This window comes from Carcharodon carcharias, chromosome 13 (genome assembly GCF_017639515.1).
Source record: "Carcharodon carcharias isolate sCarCar2 chromosome 13, sCarCar2.pri, whole genome shotgun sequence".
NCBI classification, from domain to species: domain Eukaryota; kingdom Metazoa; phylum Chordata; class Chondrichthyes; order Lamniformes; family Lamnidae; genus Carcharodon; species Carcharodon carcharias.
Window position 1 is genome coordinate 62,426,050 of NC_054479.1, and position 16,660 is coordinate 62,442,709.

A 16,660-nucleotide genomic window follows, 5' to 3' on the forward strand; every position below is an offset into this window, starting at 1 on the left:
GGGGGTGGGGAGAGCATAGAAGATTTTAAAATATTTAAAAATAATGGAAATAGGTGGGAAAAGAAAAAAAATCTATATAATTTATTGGAAAAAAACAAAAGGAAGGGGGAAACAGAAAGGGGGTGGGGATGGAGGAGGGAGCTCAAGACCTAAAGTTGTTGAATTCAATATTCAGTCCGGAAGGCTGTAAAGTGCCTAGTCAAACAGCTTAAAGCTAGCCAGAACATTCTAGAACTCAGTAATTTATTTTATGCTGGAACTCGATTGATTATTCACCCAGAAGACCAGATCATTCCAAACTGAATTGAGACAGTTAAGAGTATGACTGGATTTAGGGTCCAATGTTATACAAACTTGTGGAGTCCCATTCTTGGTGGCCATGGACACTTGCATTAATCTGCCACTACTTGGGACTGAATTGTCAATTTTCATGCAAAGGGTACATTATTAGGCTGGTGTAGGGGGAGCTTTTATCTGTGCATGTGAGAAAGGTGATATTTACACAGGCAATGTCTACAATAAAGTGGAGTTTTGGTATGAGTGACAGCAAAGAGGTGAAACCAATTACTCTGTGGTATCTTTAAGTATTTGCAGTTAACCTACTTAATGTGTTAAGATCCCCTTGTGTCTGTTTGTTTATTTAGTTCATGTATAGATAGCTTTATGTTTGTACACAAATCTACCCTGTTGTTAGTATGGTCAGGCTTGTCTGTGACTGGGAGTAAACTCTTGCCATTAATTCCATGTTCACAGTCATCGGAGACAGTGTCTCCATCCCATAATCGTGGTCTTTGGTTTTGTGATATTTTACTGTTCACTGAGTCTCTATTGTGGAAATGCTCTGGCCTGAAAGCTGCTTTCCTTGTTTCTTTCAGACGGCCATCCTGTCTGCACAGTCCGCTGCCAATGTGAAGAAAGAGACACTCTGTCAGCCAGCACTGGAAATCCTGGAGACGTCAAGTCAGGAGTCATCACTGGAGAGTGACACCGATGATGAGGAAGATGATTACATGGACATATGACACAGTGTGGATTTCCCAAGCTGCAGCAGTAGGCAGCCAACTACTGAGGACCTGCAAATACCATTGTAAAGACAAATTGGGAATACAGTTTTCTGAGGCGATGGAAGTGCACAGTACTTTATATGGAGCACATTGGAACAGGGTGCAGCATTCTCTTACCAGCATTGGCCTTTGTAACTATTAGACACATCGTGGCAGCAAAAGCAGAGAAGTCCAGCTTCGTTACTGGGCTCTTTGCTTGGTTCTCTTCTGACTTTGAGAAATTATTCTGACCTTGTTAGAACACAAAAGTTATTGATTTATTTTTCAGGATCAGGTTTCATTAAGAACACGTTCCTCACTGATTTTCCAGCTTTCTCATTGTTCAATTTTTAGGTGGGAAAAGCTGGGCAAAACAGGTCCATCACAGTCACAATGGAGATAGCAAGCAAAAGACATGTTTTAGAGAAGGTTAAAGGACAGAGATTGGAAATGCTGGAAACATGGACTTGGAACTGCAATGCAGGAAATGAAGAGAAGATCAGTCAGCTTTTGAAAAGACCTATTGGGGAGAGAATGTCTTCGTTTGAGCACCAGGCATACTGAGACCCCTACTGGCTATTGCCAACTTTTCCTGGTTAATTCCCTCTTAGATTCTGTTTATATTTTTCCTAATTTATGTTAAGCCCTCCTCCAATGGAGCCCTGAGTTGTGATGGTGTGAGCAGTACAGAATGGATTGGAATTCACTTACTTTCACTGTAGGTTAATGGGTTCTGCTAACTTTCAGTCTCTGTGCAGCCAAGATGACTTGTGTTAACAAAAGTGCCCATTTATCCTCCTTCCATGCAGAGTGGCTGAAGTCAAGCATCACATGAATCTAATTGGGATGAAACAGTTCCCATCTTTTCATACTGAATCTACACACTTTATTTTTCAGTCATTAATTTCAGTGATAAATGCTAGTTTTTGTTGTTTGAAGCTAGCTGTGAAGATTTAGTTGCCAAGAAGTGCACACTGTACAGCCTGGAGTTCAGTAAGCCAATTCTGCTGCCAATTCCAGGTGACACTGGCTCCCAGCAGTAAAATAACTAGAGCAGGAAACTGGAATGTGTTCAAGAGGGAGAAGGTTGAGATTTTTGGGGGTAATTGTCCGACTCCACACTAAGTGTAGAAACCTCGTCACCGTTTATTGAACATCAAATCACACACAGCACACACCCAGGACTTTGATAAACTCTTCTGTTGGGGTTGCTCCTCACCTGAAGAGCAAAGTTTAAACATTAACCTTATGCTTTGGTGATTTTCTAAAACCAGTATTGTGAACTTATGCTCAGCCCACACTCCAGGGCAAGCCCTGGCAGGTAGGTAAACAGTCTCAAAATTATGCTACCTATAACTAATCACTAACATGTAATCTTGAAATCCTAGACTGGTAACATTCTCTCTCGTGTCAAACAGGGAAGTGTTACTTGCTAAAGATTGGTGCGTGTGGGAATGACATTGATGATGTCCATTAATGGAGAGCTGCCCAACTTCATTTCAGTTTAACGTCTAACACATACAGCCAAATCTTACTTGAGCTGGGACTGTTAATTTTACTTCTTCCTGAACTCTTCAATTGGCATATAATTTGTAGAGTAACTTACTGGAGTGTGAGCTGAATGCGAGTTGGCACAGGACATCTGGGGCCAACAATTTACCTCATCAACCGTATGAGATTTGATGATTGAGGAAGAAACATGAATTATTGAGAATGGAGCTGAGTTAAAGCCAAATTATATACAGAAAGAGAAATAGAGAAAGAAAGATTGGATTAGGAGAGAAAAAAAGACTAAAAGGATAATTCAAAAAATTGTAACATTTGATTTTTTTTTTAAAAAACTGTTTAAAATTTTCTATCTTCAAACAGTTTAAATTGTTCCCTTTCTGGGCCAGACAGGTGGCACTGAATTAACAATTATCATATTGTTTAAAGGGTACTTACACTATTAATTATGAGCCTTAACTTTTTATGGTGAGTTTAATGGACAAATAACATGCAAATCCAGCAAGTGCTTAAAAATAACATGGAGGCTAATGGCGAGATATTGTTTGTGCAAAGCCAAACAGTTGAGCAGCATCACTCAAACAGCAATTTCTGGAGATTCACAACTTGTGCCATATCTCTTCAGCTCCTAAGCATACCGACGGATTTAATGACAGTGCATGTATTAACATGCTATTACCTTTCCAGAGAAAAATTGGCCCATAGTCTATAGCTTTATTTCCAAAACCGATGAGGCTGGAGCTGGTTTCTGTCCCATGGATGAAATTATTTTGTATATGGCCCTGGATCTGTTTAAATTGTTTTCGAGATTATTGTAAGAGTATAAGAGCACAGCACTGAGTATGTTTTCCCTGAAGTGCTAGAGTTGAGAAGGATGGCAACGGTGTTTGGCCCCACCACAGATTTACAATTTCGGACAATGGACGACATCCCATTAAACGTAAAGCAACGAGAGCTTGAACTGAAGTTGTTTATTATTTATTATTCACCAGGATCCGAGTTTCCTGTAAAGCCTCAGAAGTAATTCTGACAAACATGCCATTCCATTATTGATCGTTTCAGTCTATAATAATTAAACCACCGTTTCATTTTCAAGCCCTCTATATTTTAAAGCATTTGCAGCATGTACAGCATTAATGTCTTACTCAAATACTGTTCTATGTCCATGGCTGCCATCCTCCCCCCACCCAGCGACCGCTTGTTCTTAAAAGGGTGGGATGGCAGAGCTGATAGACTGAATTCAGGCACTTTGTCAGTGCAATGAGGCAGTCACATTGGGCCTCTCTCTTTCTCATGGACAGTTACAGAGCATCTTTGGTTGGGATTGGGGCAGTCCATGGCATTGCAAGAATTTGCATTATGTAGCACCTTTTAATGCAGTATAAGTGCTTCACAGGAGCAATTATCAAATAAAGTTTAACACTGAACCGTATAAGAAGAAATATTGGTGAACACAGAGATTTTAAAGAGCTCCTTAAAGAAGGAGAGAGAGAGAGAGATGTGAAGTTTAAAGAGGGATTTCCAGAGCTTAGGGCCTAGACAACTGAAGGCATGTCTGCCAGTGTTGGAATGATTAAAATCAGGAATGTTTAAAGGCCATGATTGTAGGAGCACAGAAATCTCAGCAGTGATAGAATAGAAACATGTAAAAAGACTTGAAATAATTGGTACTTCAGATATCGAAGATGAAAAGCACAGTGCTAGAGCAATAGGGTGCTGTTTAAGAAGGTAATTGCTTGAGATAAAGGATCTTGTGACTAACAATTGCAGCACGCTGGAGAATCCATTCCAAATAACTGAAGAAAACATCTTCCTATAAAGTGCTGTTGAAATGTCATTGACTTTACCAGCAAGTCAAACCCTTGGTGAACATACTTCACCAGTTTACAGCTTCGTTTACACAGGCCATGTCCTGTAAGCTCAGCCATGCTCACACTGAGGTATTGCTTGGTATTTCGTGCGTTATTCAGTACAGAAAATCAGTAGTGGGTGTTCAGGTGTAGCAGCTTGTGTAGAAAGAAGGTTCAGACCAGACCTACCAGCAGCTGAGCAGGAAACCCATTTCTGCTGTCTGCCCTGACCCTGTGTCAGCAGGCACGGGCAGGATTAGATTTGTGTTGGGTGGAGCTGGATCTCAGCTTGAGTTGTGAGCAGCTTTACCTCTACAGGACCACTCCTCCCTGTTTATATCCAGTTTCTCTTGTAACTCCACTTCATACTGCAAGGGGAGTGGTGAAAACGTGAACCTCCCATCCTAGCATCCATTCCATGTCAGTGGGACCTGCCTTGCCTATTAAATCCATGTGGTTTACACAGGGCTAACGACCCGTACTCATCCACACTAACCTATCACAAGGCTTCTCCTCACTTCTCTGAATAATGCTGGTGGCAGTCACAAACCTACCCTCACTGCTCATTCCAAGTGTGCTGGATTCTTTGTTGGGTTCATTAGATGGCTTCCTATGAGAAGAGCTTGAGAGAATGAACATATGTTCTCTGAGGTTTTAAGGTGAAAAGTTGAAACATTTAATATTCTTGGAGGACTTTACAGGTTAGATACTGAGAGGTTTTCCCTTGGCTGGAAAGTTGAAAATTTAGGAGTCACAGTCTCAGAATAAGGGGTCAGCTATTTTAGGACTGAGGTGAGGAGAAACTGTCTCACTTAGAGGGTTGCAAATCTGGATGGGATAATGGATTTGATTGTATAAGGTCAGTCATGATCTTGTTAAACGGCGGAACAGATGAGATGAACCAAATGTCCTGCCCCTATTTCGTATGTTCTTATTACCATAAAATGGCATCAACTCACCCACAATCAGCTGCTACGTTGGTCATATGTTCCTGTCAGACTAGAGATGACCACATCCCCTTTTAAGGAGGTGTTTGAAACCTCCTATTGTGACAGATGGGCTGCTCACAGGAACGAGCTACATCATCTGTATTTTCTTGTTCAGTTGGTGTTATTTATGGCCTGGCCTGAGTGGAATTTCTTTCTCTCCCTTGCTTAGGTTTCCTGTGCTGTGAATTTGGGCGCAATGGAGATTCACGTTCAGGGACAGGAGATTATGGGTATAAGTGGCAGGGCTGCCAGCTCTCTCCTTTCTCAATCTGAGCCATGACTTTTGCAGGTTCTCTCCAAATAAGAATAAGAACTGAATGGGCAGAGATTCCATCAGGGAATGAAGAGAGTGTTTTGACTCATGGGAGATCCCGCCACACTGGGAGGCAGTGGCTTGGTGGTATTGTCGCTGGACTAGTGATTCAGAAATCCAGGGTAATGCTCTGGGGACCTGGGTTTGAATCCCACTATGACAGATGGTGAAATTTGAATTCAATAAAAATCTACAATTAAAGTCTAATGATGACAACGAAACCATTGTCAATTGTTGTAAAAACCCATCTGGTTCTCTAATGTCCTTCAGGGAATTGAATCTGCTGCCTTTACCTGGCCTGGCCAATTAGCGATAGGCAACAAATGCCGGCCTCGAACAATGGCACACACATCCCATGAAAGAATGAAAACTATTCAAAGAAGATCAGGAAGGGTTTTTTTATTCTAATTACTATTTCAGAGGGCAAGTCAACCACTTTACTGTGGGTCTGGAGCCACATGTAGGCCAGATCAGGTAAGGATGGTAGATTGCCTTCCCTAAAGGACATTAATGAACCAGATTTTTTTAATGACAATTGATGGCAGTTTCATGGTCACCATTACTCAGACTAGATTTAAATTACAGATGTATAAATTGAACTTAAATTTTATCAGCTGCTATGGTGGGGTTTGAACCTGTGTTCCCAGGGAGCTAACCTACTAATCTCGTGACATTGCCGCCACACCACTGTCTTACCCCACAGTCCTGGTTCTTTCAATGTCCTGGCTAAGATTGGTCCTTCAACCAACAGATTATCTATTCACGTTCTCATTGTCGTTCATGGGAGCTTGTTTTGTACAAGTTGGCTGCTGCAGTTTTCTACATTGCAACAGTGACTACACTTCAGAAATATTTCATGGATTGAAGTGCTTTGGGACTTCAAGGTCATGAAAGATGCTATATAAATGCAAGTTTGTTCTTTCCTTAGTGGCACTTGAGTTGGCGTGTAAGCATGTGATTAGTATGCACGAGGAGAGAATTTACCTTTTTGATAAATTGTGAGGTAATCTGAATTTTGTTGAGACATTTACTACAAGGCCCAGAGAAGTGTTTGTACTTAAATCCTGGAAAAATGTAAAATATGCGCTAGTGATTCTAAGCTGCTGTTCCAATTAGTATGGAATGTCTTTTTATATTGTATTTTTTCTAAGGGCTTCTGCATCCTGAGTGATCACTTGTACATTTTTACAAGAAGTGTTCTTAAACCATGTTTCCGCTTAGCTGCAAAAAAAAACAATTGAAGTGTTGGGTCTTTACTATTGAATGTTCTGTCACAGGAATGAACTCTGCTTTTTTTATATGCAATATTTTAACCTTAAAACTACTCTGATTCAACTCTTGTACATATAAAGAACATTTTTTTTTTGGAAAAGCAGAAAAATCTGTTACAGTGTTCGCATGTGAAATACTACCAGCTGACGGCAGCTACTAATAAAACAGAAACCCTTCAGCCGCTGAAGGCATAAGATGACCATTCGTGTCTTTTTTTGCTTCACATTCACTAATGCAAATCAGCCAAGTGAACCATTTCTTACACCATTCCTCACATGGTGAGGCTGGCAACTCACCGACCCAGTCTCAGTTTGATCCTTAAAGCCACGAGAGAGAAAGAAACTCTCTTCACATAAATCTGACTTGGATTCAAACCCACTCCCCGAGGCACTATTCTGGTTCTGTTTCTCACTCTCTACCCTGAAGCCTGCCTGCTGATTCGTTTTCTCTGGTCAACTGATACTAGACTGAAGCTAAATACCCCACAATTCCAAAACACATGGGACATACTTGGTCTCCCAGGCACAGTCTCTTTGAATGACTGCACTTGTTTTTATCTTTAATACCTGCCTAGGTTACCTTGGGCCACTGGAACCTTCCTTTCTCAGTTGACACTGCATTGTCTTGATGTTCATAACATTTCACTTCACAATTCGTTATGTAAATTATTATTCTCTATTGCTATATACTGTTGCTTTTTTTGTCTCTCCAAACTACAGTGAGTAGCAAGCAAAAGGCGAGAGATCTTAGATTTCTAAAGTTAGATGGGGGTAGAGGAAGATGGAAAAGGACACTGGAGGATGGAGGAAAATGAAAAGGCTGACAACATAACTGCATTTAGCATCAGGAAATCTACAGCACCTCCAGAACAGGTCAGCAAGGACTTAACTTCAACCCTCATCCAGTATCAATCTAACATTCGCCAATTTTAAATACTGAGGCTTGGCATTAACAGAAGTTGCTATTATGGATGCTACAATGTAGAGAGATGTCACTTTGGGGAGCGGATGTTATGAGGCAGTGGTACTTTGAGAGGGCATGATAGATGCCAAGTTATGGACTACAAAACAACTGCTGTGGTCCTTCATATGCAGGAAATTCTGGCTTGGCCACGATTTGATATCGGGCAGTTTGGCAGCACACAAATGTGTTTCATGGGATGAGGGAAATTTGGTGGAGGGTATGTGAGAGTCATTAGCATGCATAGGGAAGGTGTTACCAAGGGCCAGCGAATAACTGAAGAGACAGAACTCCAGCTCCTTAAACCCTTGGCCCACCCCTCACCACCCTCTTCCCCAACCTCCATCACCACCACTGCTCTGGCAGTGTTGTTGTGGCAGCAGATAGAAAAGCTCTTCAGCTGGTAATGAACTATTTAAACAGATCAGTTCCCACGAAGTTGGACAATGGAGAAGAGGTGAAGGAAGAGGTTGGTGTGATCAACTGTGTCCAGACATGGGAAAAAACAGGAAGGGATAAATCAGAAACATGGAGGACATCATTCCTGACTTTGCTCAGTTAATTGATACAGTGAACAGGGTGGAAGCTGAACTGAAAGGATTGGAACAGGAAGTTATGGGACTAACTGATACAAAACTGAGAGGAACACATTCCAAAGCCCGATAGAGTGGAGATGGGGCAATAATTGGAGAGGTGGGTTACACCTGGAAACCAGATCAATGGCCTTTTGAAAGGGATAAATAACAATGGTGGCTAGTTGGGGGCCAAAAAGGGAAGCCAGGAGTTCGATGGGATGGGGAGAGAAACAAGAGAGCAGTAGGTGGCTCCCATGGAAGAGCTGAGCTTGGAGAGGCCAGAGAGAAAGATGGGGAAGATAGTGCAGAATGATGGATTAGGAGTTGCTATGCGGGAGATTGAGAAGAATATGAACATCGGTGGAGAGGAGGAGAAAATAACTGCAGAAACAAGCTTTACCAATAGTCTCAATCTTTGGCAGCATGAAATACATGAGCGCTTACATTTGGTAAGGTGAGAAAATCCGAGGAAACAGTTCATCATTGATAAAATAGATAAAAAGGAGGTTCTTAATATGCTGGCAACCTTCAAAATAGAGAAATCTCCCAGACTAGATGGGACACGTCCCATTACTGAGGGCAGTAAGGGTGGACATTGGCGAGGCTCCACCAATAACTTTACAACCCTCCTTAAAGATGAGATGGTGTCAGAGTACAGGCAAACAAACGTTACACCTCAAAAAAGGCAAATGGGGTAAACTGGACAATCGGGGGCTAGTCAGCCTAATTTTTAGAGACAAAGTTAATTGTCATTTGAGGAAATTGGTTAATCAATGAAATTTAGCAAGAATTTGTTAAGCCATGTTCCACTAGTTTGATCAACTTCTTTAATGAAGTAATGGAGAGAGTTGATAGAGTTTCTATGGTTCGTATGTTGATATGGACTTTGAAAAGGCATTTGATATGGTGCCACATAATAAACTTACAGATACATACATATATACACATGCACACACACAAATGTTGGGATGGAGTCATACCCAGCACAAAAGAAGTTGGTTATGGTTGTTGGAGGTCAATCATCTCATCTCCAGGACATCACCGCAGGAGTTCCTCAGGGTGGTGTCCAGGCCCAACCATCTTCAGCTGCTTCATCAATGACCTTCCTTCCATCATAAGGTCAGAAGTGGGGATGTTCACTGATGATTGCACAATGTTCAGCACCATTTGCGACTCCTCAGACACTGAAGCAGTCCATGTCCAAATGCAGCAAGATCTGGACAACATTTGTTTGGTTAATAAGTGGCAAGTAACATTCACGCCACACAAGGGCCAGGTAATGAATACCTCCAACAAGAGAATCTAACCATCTCCCCTTGACATTCAATGACATTCCGATTGCTGAATCCCCCACTATCAACATCCTTGGGGTTACCATTGACCAGAAACTGAACTGGGCTAGCCATATAAATATTGTGGCTACAAGAACAGGTCAGAGGCTGGGAATCCTGCGGAGAGTTACTCACCTCCTGACTCGCCAAAGCCTGTCCTCCATCTACAAGGTACAAGTCAGGAGTGTGATGGAATACTCCCCACTTGCCTGGAGGAGTGCAGCTCCCACAACACACAACAAGCCTGACACCATCCAGGACAAAGCAGCCCACTTGATTGGCACCACATCCACAAACATTCACTCCCTTCACCACTGATGCACAGTAGTAGCAGTGTGTACAATCTACAAGATGCACTGCAGGAACTCACCAAGGCCTCTTATACAGCACCTTCCAAACCCATGACCTCTACCACCTAGAAGGACTAGGGCAGCAGATAGATGGGAACACCATTACCTGCAAGTTCCCCCCAAGCCACTCACCATCCTGACTTGGAAATCTATCGCTGTTCCTTCACTGTTGCTGGGTTAAAATCCTGGAGCTCCCTTTCTAACAGCACTATGCATATACCTATACCACATGGACTGCAGCGGTTCAAGAAGGCAGCTCACCATCACCTTCTCAAGGGCAATTAGGGATGGGCAATAAATGCTGGCCTAGCCAGCGAAGCCCACATCCCATGAAAGTATAAAACAAAACATGTACATACATTCAGACGTATGCATACATACAAGCGCACACAGACCCATAGATATATGTGGACGTACATGCATACAGACATGCAAGTACAGACAGGCAAAACATAGACACACACACACACGGGCACAAATACATGGAGAGGAAGTGAAATGTTTAAGTGGGAAACTGGAGATTGTTAAATGTCTTAAGTGATATTAAGATAATTAAGTCAATAGGGCATAACAAATTAAACTACAGACTTTTCAGGCACGGAGAATACATGAAGAGTTGAGATATTGGGAGTACGGACACTGGAAAATGGATAAAGTGGAGCGGCAGTTTTTGAAGAAAGGAAACATGTAATGACAGAATCAGCCCACTGGGTGGAGCGCCACCCAGTTCTATACAGGGGAAACAAAAACAGAATTACCTGGAAAAACTCAGCAGGTCTGGCAGCATCGGCGGAGAAGAAAAGAGTTGACGTTTCGAGTCCTCATGACCCTTCGACAGAACTTGAGTTCGAGTCCAGGAAAGAGCTGAAATATAAGCTGGTTTAAGGTGTGTGTGTGGGGGGCGGAGAGATAGAGAGACAGAGAGGTGGAGGGGGTTGGTGTGGTTGTAGCGACAAACAAGCAGTGATAGAAGCAGATCATCAAAAGATGTCAACAACAATACTACAATAGAACACATAGGTGTTAAAGTTAAAGTTGGTGATATTATCTAAACGAATGTGCTAATTAAGAATGGATGGTAGGGCACTCAAGGTATAGCTCTAGTGGGTTTTTTTTTTTATTTTTTATTTTTTTTTTTTTTTTTTATTTTTTTTTTTATTTTATATAATGGAAATAGGTGGGAAAAGGAAAATCTTTATAATTTATTGGGAAAAAAAAGAAGGGGGAAACAGAAAGGGGGTGGGGATGGGGGAGGGGACTCACGACCTAAAGTTGTTGAATTCAATATTCAGTCCGGAAGGCTGTAAAGTCCCTAGTCGGAAGATGAGGTGTTGTTCCTCCAGTTTGCGTTGGGCTTCACTGGAACAATGCAGCAAGCCAAGGACAGACATGTGGGCAAGAGAGCAGGGTGGAGTGTTAAAATGGCAAGCGACAGGGAGGTTTGGGTCATTCTTGCGGACAGACCGCAGGTGTTCTGAAAAGCGGTCGCCCAGTTTACGTTTGGTCTCTCCAATGTAGAGGAGACCACATTGGGAGCAACGAATGCAGTAGACTAAGTTGGGGGAAATGCAAGTGAAATGCTGCTTCACTTGAAAGGAGTGTTTGGGTCCTTGGACGGTGAGGAGAGAGGAAGTGAAGGGGCAGGTGTTGCATCTTTTGCGTGGGCAAGGGGTTGTGCCATAGGAGGGGGTTGAGGAGTAGGGGGTGATGGAGGAGTGGACCAGGGTGTCCCGGAGGGAGCGATCCCTACGGAATGCCGATAAGGGGGGTGAAGGGAAGATGTGTTTGGTAGTGGCATCATGCTGGAGTTGGCGGAAATGGCGGAGGATGATCCTTTGAATGCGGAGGCTGGTGGGGTGATAAGTGAGGACAAGGGGGACCCTATCATGTTTCTGGGAGGGAGGAGAAGGAGTGAGGGCGGATGCGCGGGAGATGGGCCGGACACGGTTGAGGGCCCTGTCAACGACCGTGGGTGGAAAACCTCGGTTAAGGAAGAAGGAGGACATGTCAGAGGAACTGTTTTTGAATGTAGCATCATCGGAACAGATGCGACGGAGGCGAAGGAACTGAGAGAATGGGATGGAGTCCTTACAGGAAGTGGGGTGTGAGGAGCTGTAGTCGAGATAGCTGTGGGTGTCGGTGGGTTTGTAATGGATATTGGTGGACAGTCTATCACCAGAGATTGAGACAGAGAGGTCAAGGAAGGGAAGGGAAGTGTCAGAGATGGACCACGTGAAAATGATGGAGGGGTGGAGATTGGAAGCAAAATTAATAAATTTTTCCAAGTCCTGACGAGAGCATGAAGCAGCACCGAAATAATCATCGATGTACCGGAGAAAGAGTTGTGGAAGGGGGCCGGAGTAGGACTGCAACAAGGAATGTTCCACATACCCCATAAAGAGACAGGCATGTGGAACATTCCTTGTTGCAGTCCTACTCCGGCCCCCTTCCACAACTCTTTCTCCGGTACATCGATGATTATTTCGGTGCTGCTTCATGCTCTCGTCAGGACTTGGAAAAATTTATTAATTTTGCTTCCAATCTCCACCCCTCCATCATTTTCACGTGGTCCATCTCTGACACTTCCCTTCCCTTCCTTGACCTCTCTGTCTCAATCTCTGGTGATAGACTGTCCACCAATATCCATTACAAACCCACCGACACCCACAGCTATCTCGACTACAGCTCCTCACACCCCACTTCCTGTAAGGACTCCATCCCATTCTCTCAGTTCCTTCGCCTCCGTCGCATCTGTTCCGATGATGCTACATTCAAAAACAGTTCCTCTGACATGTCCTCCTTCTTCCTTAACCGAGGTTTTCCACCCACGGTCGTTGACAGGGCCCTCAACCGTGTCCGGCCCATCTCCCGCGCATCCGCCCTCACTCCTTCTCCTCCCTCCCAGAAACATGATAGGGTCCCCCTTGTCCTCACTTATCACCCCACCAGCCTCCGCATTCAAAGGATCATCCTCCGCCATTTCCGCCAACTCCAGCATGATGCCACTACCAAACACATCTTCCCTTCACCCCCCTTATCGGCATTCCGTAGGGATCGCTCCCTCCGGGACACCCTGGTCCACTCCTCCATCACCCCCTACTCCTCAACCCCCTCCTATGGCACAACCCCTTGCCCACGCAAAAGATGCAACACCTGCCCCTTCACTTCCTCTCTCCTCACCGTCCAAGGACCCAAACACTCCTTTCAAGTGAAGCAGCATTTCACTTGCATTTCCCCCAACTTAGTCTACTGCATTCGTTGCTCCCAATGTGGTCTCCTCTACATTGGAGAGACCAAACGTAAACTGGGCGACCGCTTTTCAGAACACCTGCGGTCTGTCCGCAAGAATGACCCAAACCTCCCTGTCGCTTGCCATTTTAACACTCCACCCTGCTCTCTTGCCCACATGTCTGTCCTTGGCTTGCTGCATTGTTCCAGTGAAGCCCAACGCAAACTGGAGGAACAACACCTCATCTTCCGACTAGGGACTTTACAGCCTTCCGGACTGAATATTGAATTCAACAACTTTAGGTCGTGAGTCCCCTCCCCCATCCCCACCCCCTTTCTGTTTCCCCCTTCTTTTTTTTCCCAATAAATTATAAAGATTTTCCTTTTCCCACCTATTTCCATTATATAAAATAAAAAAAAAAATAAAAAAAAAAAAAATAAAAAAAAAAAACCCACTAGAGCTATACCTTGAGTGCCCTACCATCCATTCTTAATTAGCACATTCGTTTAGATAATATCACCAACTTTAACTTTAACACCTATGTGTTCTATTGTAGTATTGTTGTTGACATCTTTTGATGATCTGCTTCTATCACTGCTTGTTTGTCGCTACAACCACACCAACCCCCTCCACCTCTCTGTCTCTCTATCTCTCCGCCCCCCACACACACACCTTAAACCAGCTTATATTTCAGCTCTTTCCTGGACTCGAACTCAAGTTCTGTCGAAGGGTCATGAGGACTCGAAACGTCAACTCTTTTCTTCTCCGCCGATGCTGCCAGACCTGCTGAGTTTTTCCAGGTAATTCTGTTTTTGTTTTGGATTTCCAGCATCCGCAGTTTTTTTGTTTTTATCTCTATACAGGGGAAATCAATACTGCCAGAACAGTGGGGTTCAAACATGAAGGGGTTAATACACAAAGGTGTTCACACTCAAAGGGCTTACTGCAACTTTAAACAAGCGATTTGAATTCTCAATGACCAGCTTAAGGAATGATACAACGAGATTTCAAGTCTTTTACTTTAAAAAAACCAACATCATCCTCTGTTTCATATCTTCACACACTTTCTTCACCTTTGGAGAATACTGGGCAAGTGTTAAATTAGCAAATGGACTCTTTCAGGAGCAATACTTCCACAGCCAACAAGTCCAGGAGTGGGACCTGAACCTGGAGCCTCTGATTTAAAGACAGGGGTGTTACCTAATGAAGCACAAGAACTCCTGACAGCTACCAGCAATGTAACTGGTGTCAAATCTCTTCATGCCCTCTCTCAGCTGTGCTGTTTCAAAGTAGCTGCAGTTCCAGCACTGCAAAAAAGAATTTAATAATTTTGCTTTCAATCTCCACTCCTCCATCATTTTCACATGGTCCATCTCTGCCACTTCCCTTCCCTTCCTTGACCTCTCTGTCTCAATTTCTGGTGATAGACTGTCCACCAATATCCATTACAAACCCACCGACTCCCACAGCTACCTCAACTACAGCTACTCACACCCCGCTTCCTGTAAGGACTCCATCTCATTCTCTCAGTTCCTTTGCCTCCGTCGCATCTGTTCTGATGATGCCACTTTCAAAAACAGTTCCTCTGACATGTCTTCCTTCTTCCTTAACCAAGGTTTTCCACCCACGGTTGTTGACAGGGCCCACAACTGTGTCCGGCCCATCTCCTGTGCATCCGCCCTCACACATTCCTCTCCATCCCAGAAACATGATAGGATCCTCCTCATCCTCACTTATCACCCCACTAGCCTCCACATTCAAAGGATCATCCTCCGCCATTTCCGCCAACTCCAGCATGATGCCACCACCAAACACATCTTCCCTTCATCCCCCTGGCAGCATTCCGCAGGGATCGTTCCCTCAGGGACACCCTGGTCCACTCCTCCATCACTCCCTACACCTCAACCTCCTCCCACAGCACCTTCCCATGCAACTGCAGAATGTGCAACACCTGCCCCTTTACTTCCCCCCTCCACACCGTCCAAGGGCCCAAACACTTCTTTCAAATGAAATAGCATTTCACTTGCACTTTCCTCAATTTTGTCTACTGCATTCGCTGCTCCCAATGCAGTTTCCTCTACATTGGAGAGACCAAACGCAGACTGGGTGACCGCTTTGTGGAATACCTTCGGTCTGTCCACATGCATGACCCAGACCTCCCTGTCGCTTGCCATTTCAACACACCACCCTGCTCTCTTGCCCACATGTCTGTCCTTGGCCTGCTGCATTGTTCCAGTGAAGTTCAACGCAAACTGGAGGAACAGCACCTCATCTTCCGATTAGGCACTTTACAGCCTTCCGGACTTAACATTGAGTTCAACAACTTCAGATCATGAACTCTCTTCTCCATCCCCACCCCCTTTCCGATCCCCCTTTCCAATAATTTTTATATATTTTTTTTTCTTTTCCCACCTATTTCCATTATTTTTAAATGTATTTCCATCCATTGTTTTATCTCTACCTTTTAGCCTATTTCGATCCCTTCCCTCCACCCCACCCCCACTAGTGCTATCTGTACCTTGCTCGTCCTGCTTTCTACCCTTAATGTCACCATTAGCATATTCCTTAGGTAATAACACCACCGTCAACACCTCTTTGTCCTTTTGTCTATGACATCTTTGGCAATCTCTTCTTTACCTCCACCTATCACTGGCCCTCTATCCAGCTCTACCTGTCCCATCCCCCTCAACCAGCTTATTTTCCACCTCATTTCTATTTTTCTTTAGTTCTGATGAAGAGTCATACGGACTCAAAACGTTAACTGTGTCCTCCTCTGCAAATGCTGTCAGACCTGCTGAGTTTTTCCAGCTATTTTGTTTTTATTCCAGCACTGTCCTGTTGGTGCTGCTGCTGAGCTGTTCTTTGTCAGTGGTTATTGTGTCTAGCAAATCAAACACAATCGATTTTAGAAATTTTTAGTTTCTGATCTTTCCCTCAACATTCCTCAGAGCAGAGTAATCCAGGCTGTTAGGTGGAGTGGATAAGGTGGCCTCCCTCTCCCATTTCCCTTTTCCAAAAACCTATTTAATACCAGATTTCCAGAGGATCAAAAGTCCAAAATTTCCAATCAGAGTGAGAATCCCATGTCTGACACCAATCGGACAGAAAACTGCCCACTTACCTGGAAACGTTCAAAATGTCTCCTGCTCGGATCCACGATGCAGCAGAGGAATCCTCACGGACTGAGAGCAGCGGAGAGAATCAGCACAGAAGCCACACTCCCTTCAGCACCAGCTGCTGTA

The 16,660-nt window shown here is 43.8% G+C and overlaps 1 protein-coding gene across 3 annotated transcripts in view; it reads left to right on the plus strand.

Annotated features, from left to right (window-relative positions):
• Positions 1–7,172, plus strand: part of cabin1 (calcineurin binding protein 1) — a 589,218-nt gene extending 582,046 nt beyond the window's left edge. For all 3 annotated transcript variants that reach the window (XM_041202355.1, XM_041202357.1, XM_041202356.1), the window contains exon 36: positions 876–7,172. In XM_041202355.1, the coding sequence (XP_041058289.1) occupies positions 876–1,022 (147 nt within the window). In that variant the 3' untranslated portion in view covers positions 1,023–7,172. The remainder of the gene's footprint in view (positions 1–875) is intronic.
• Positions 7,173–16,660: the final 9,488 nt, after the last annotated feature.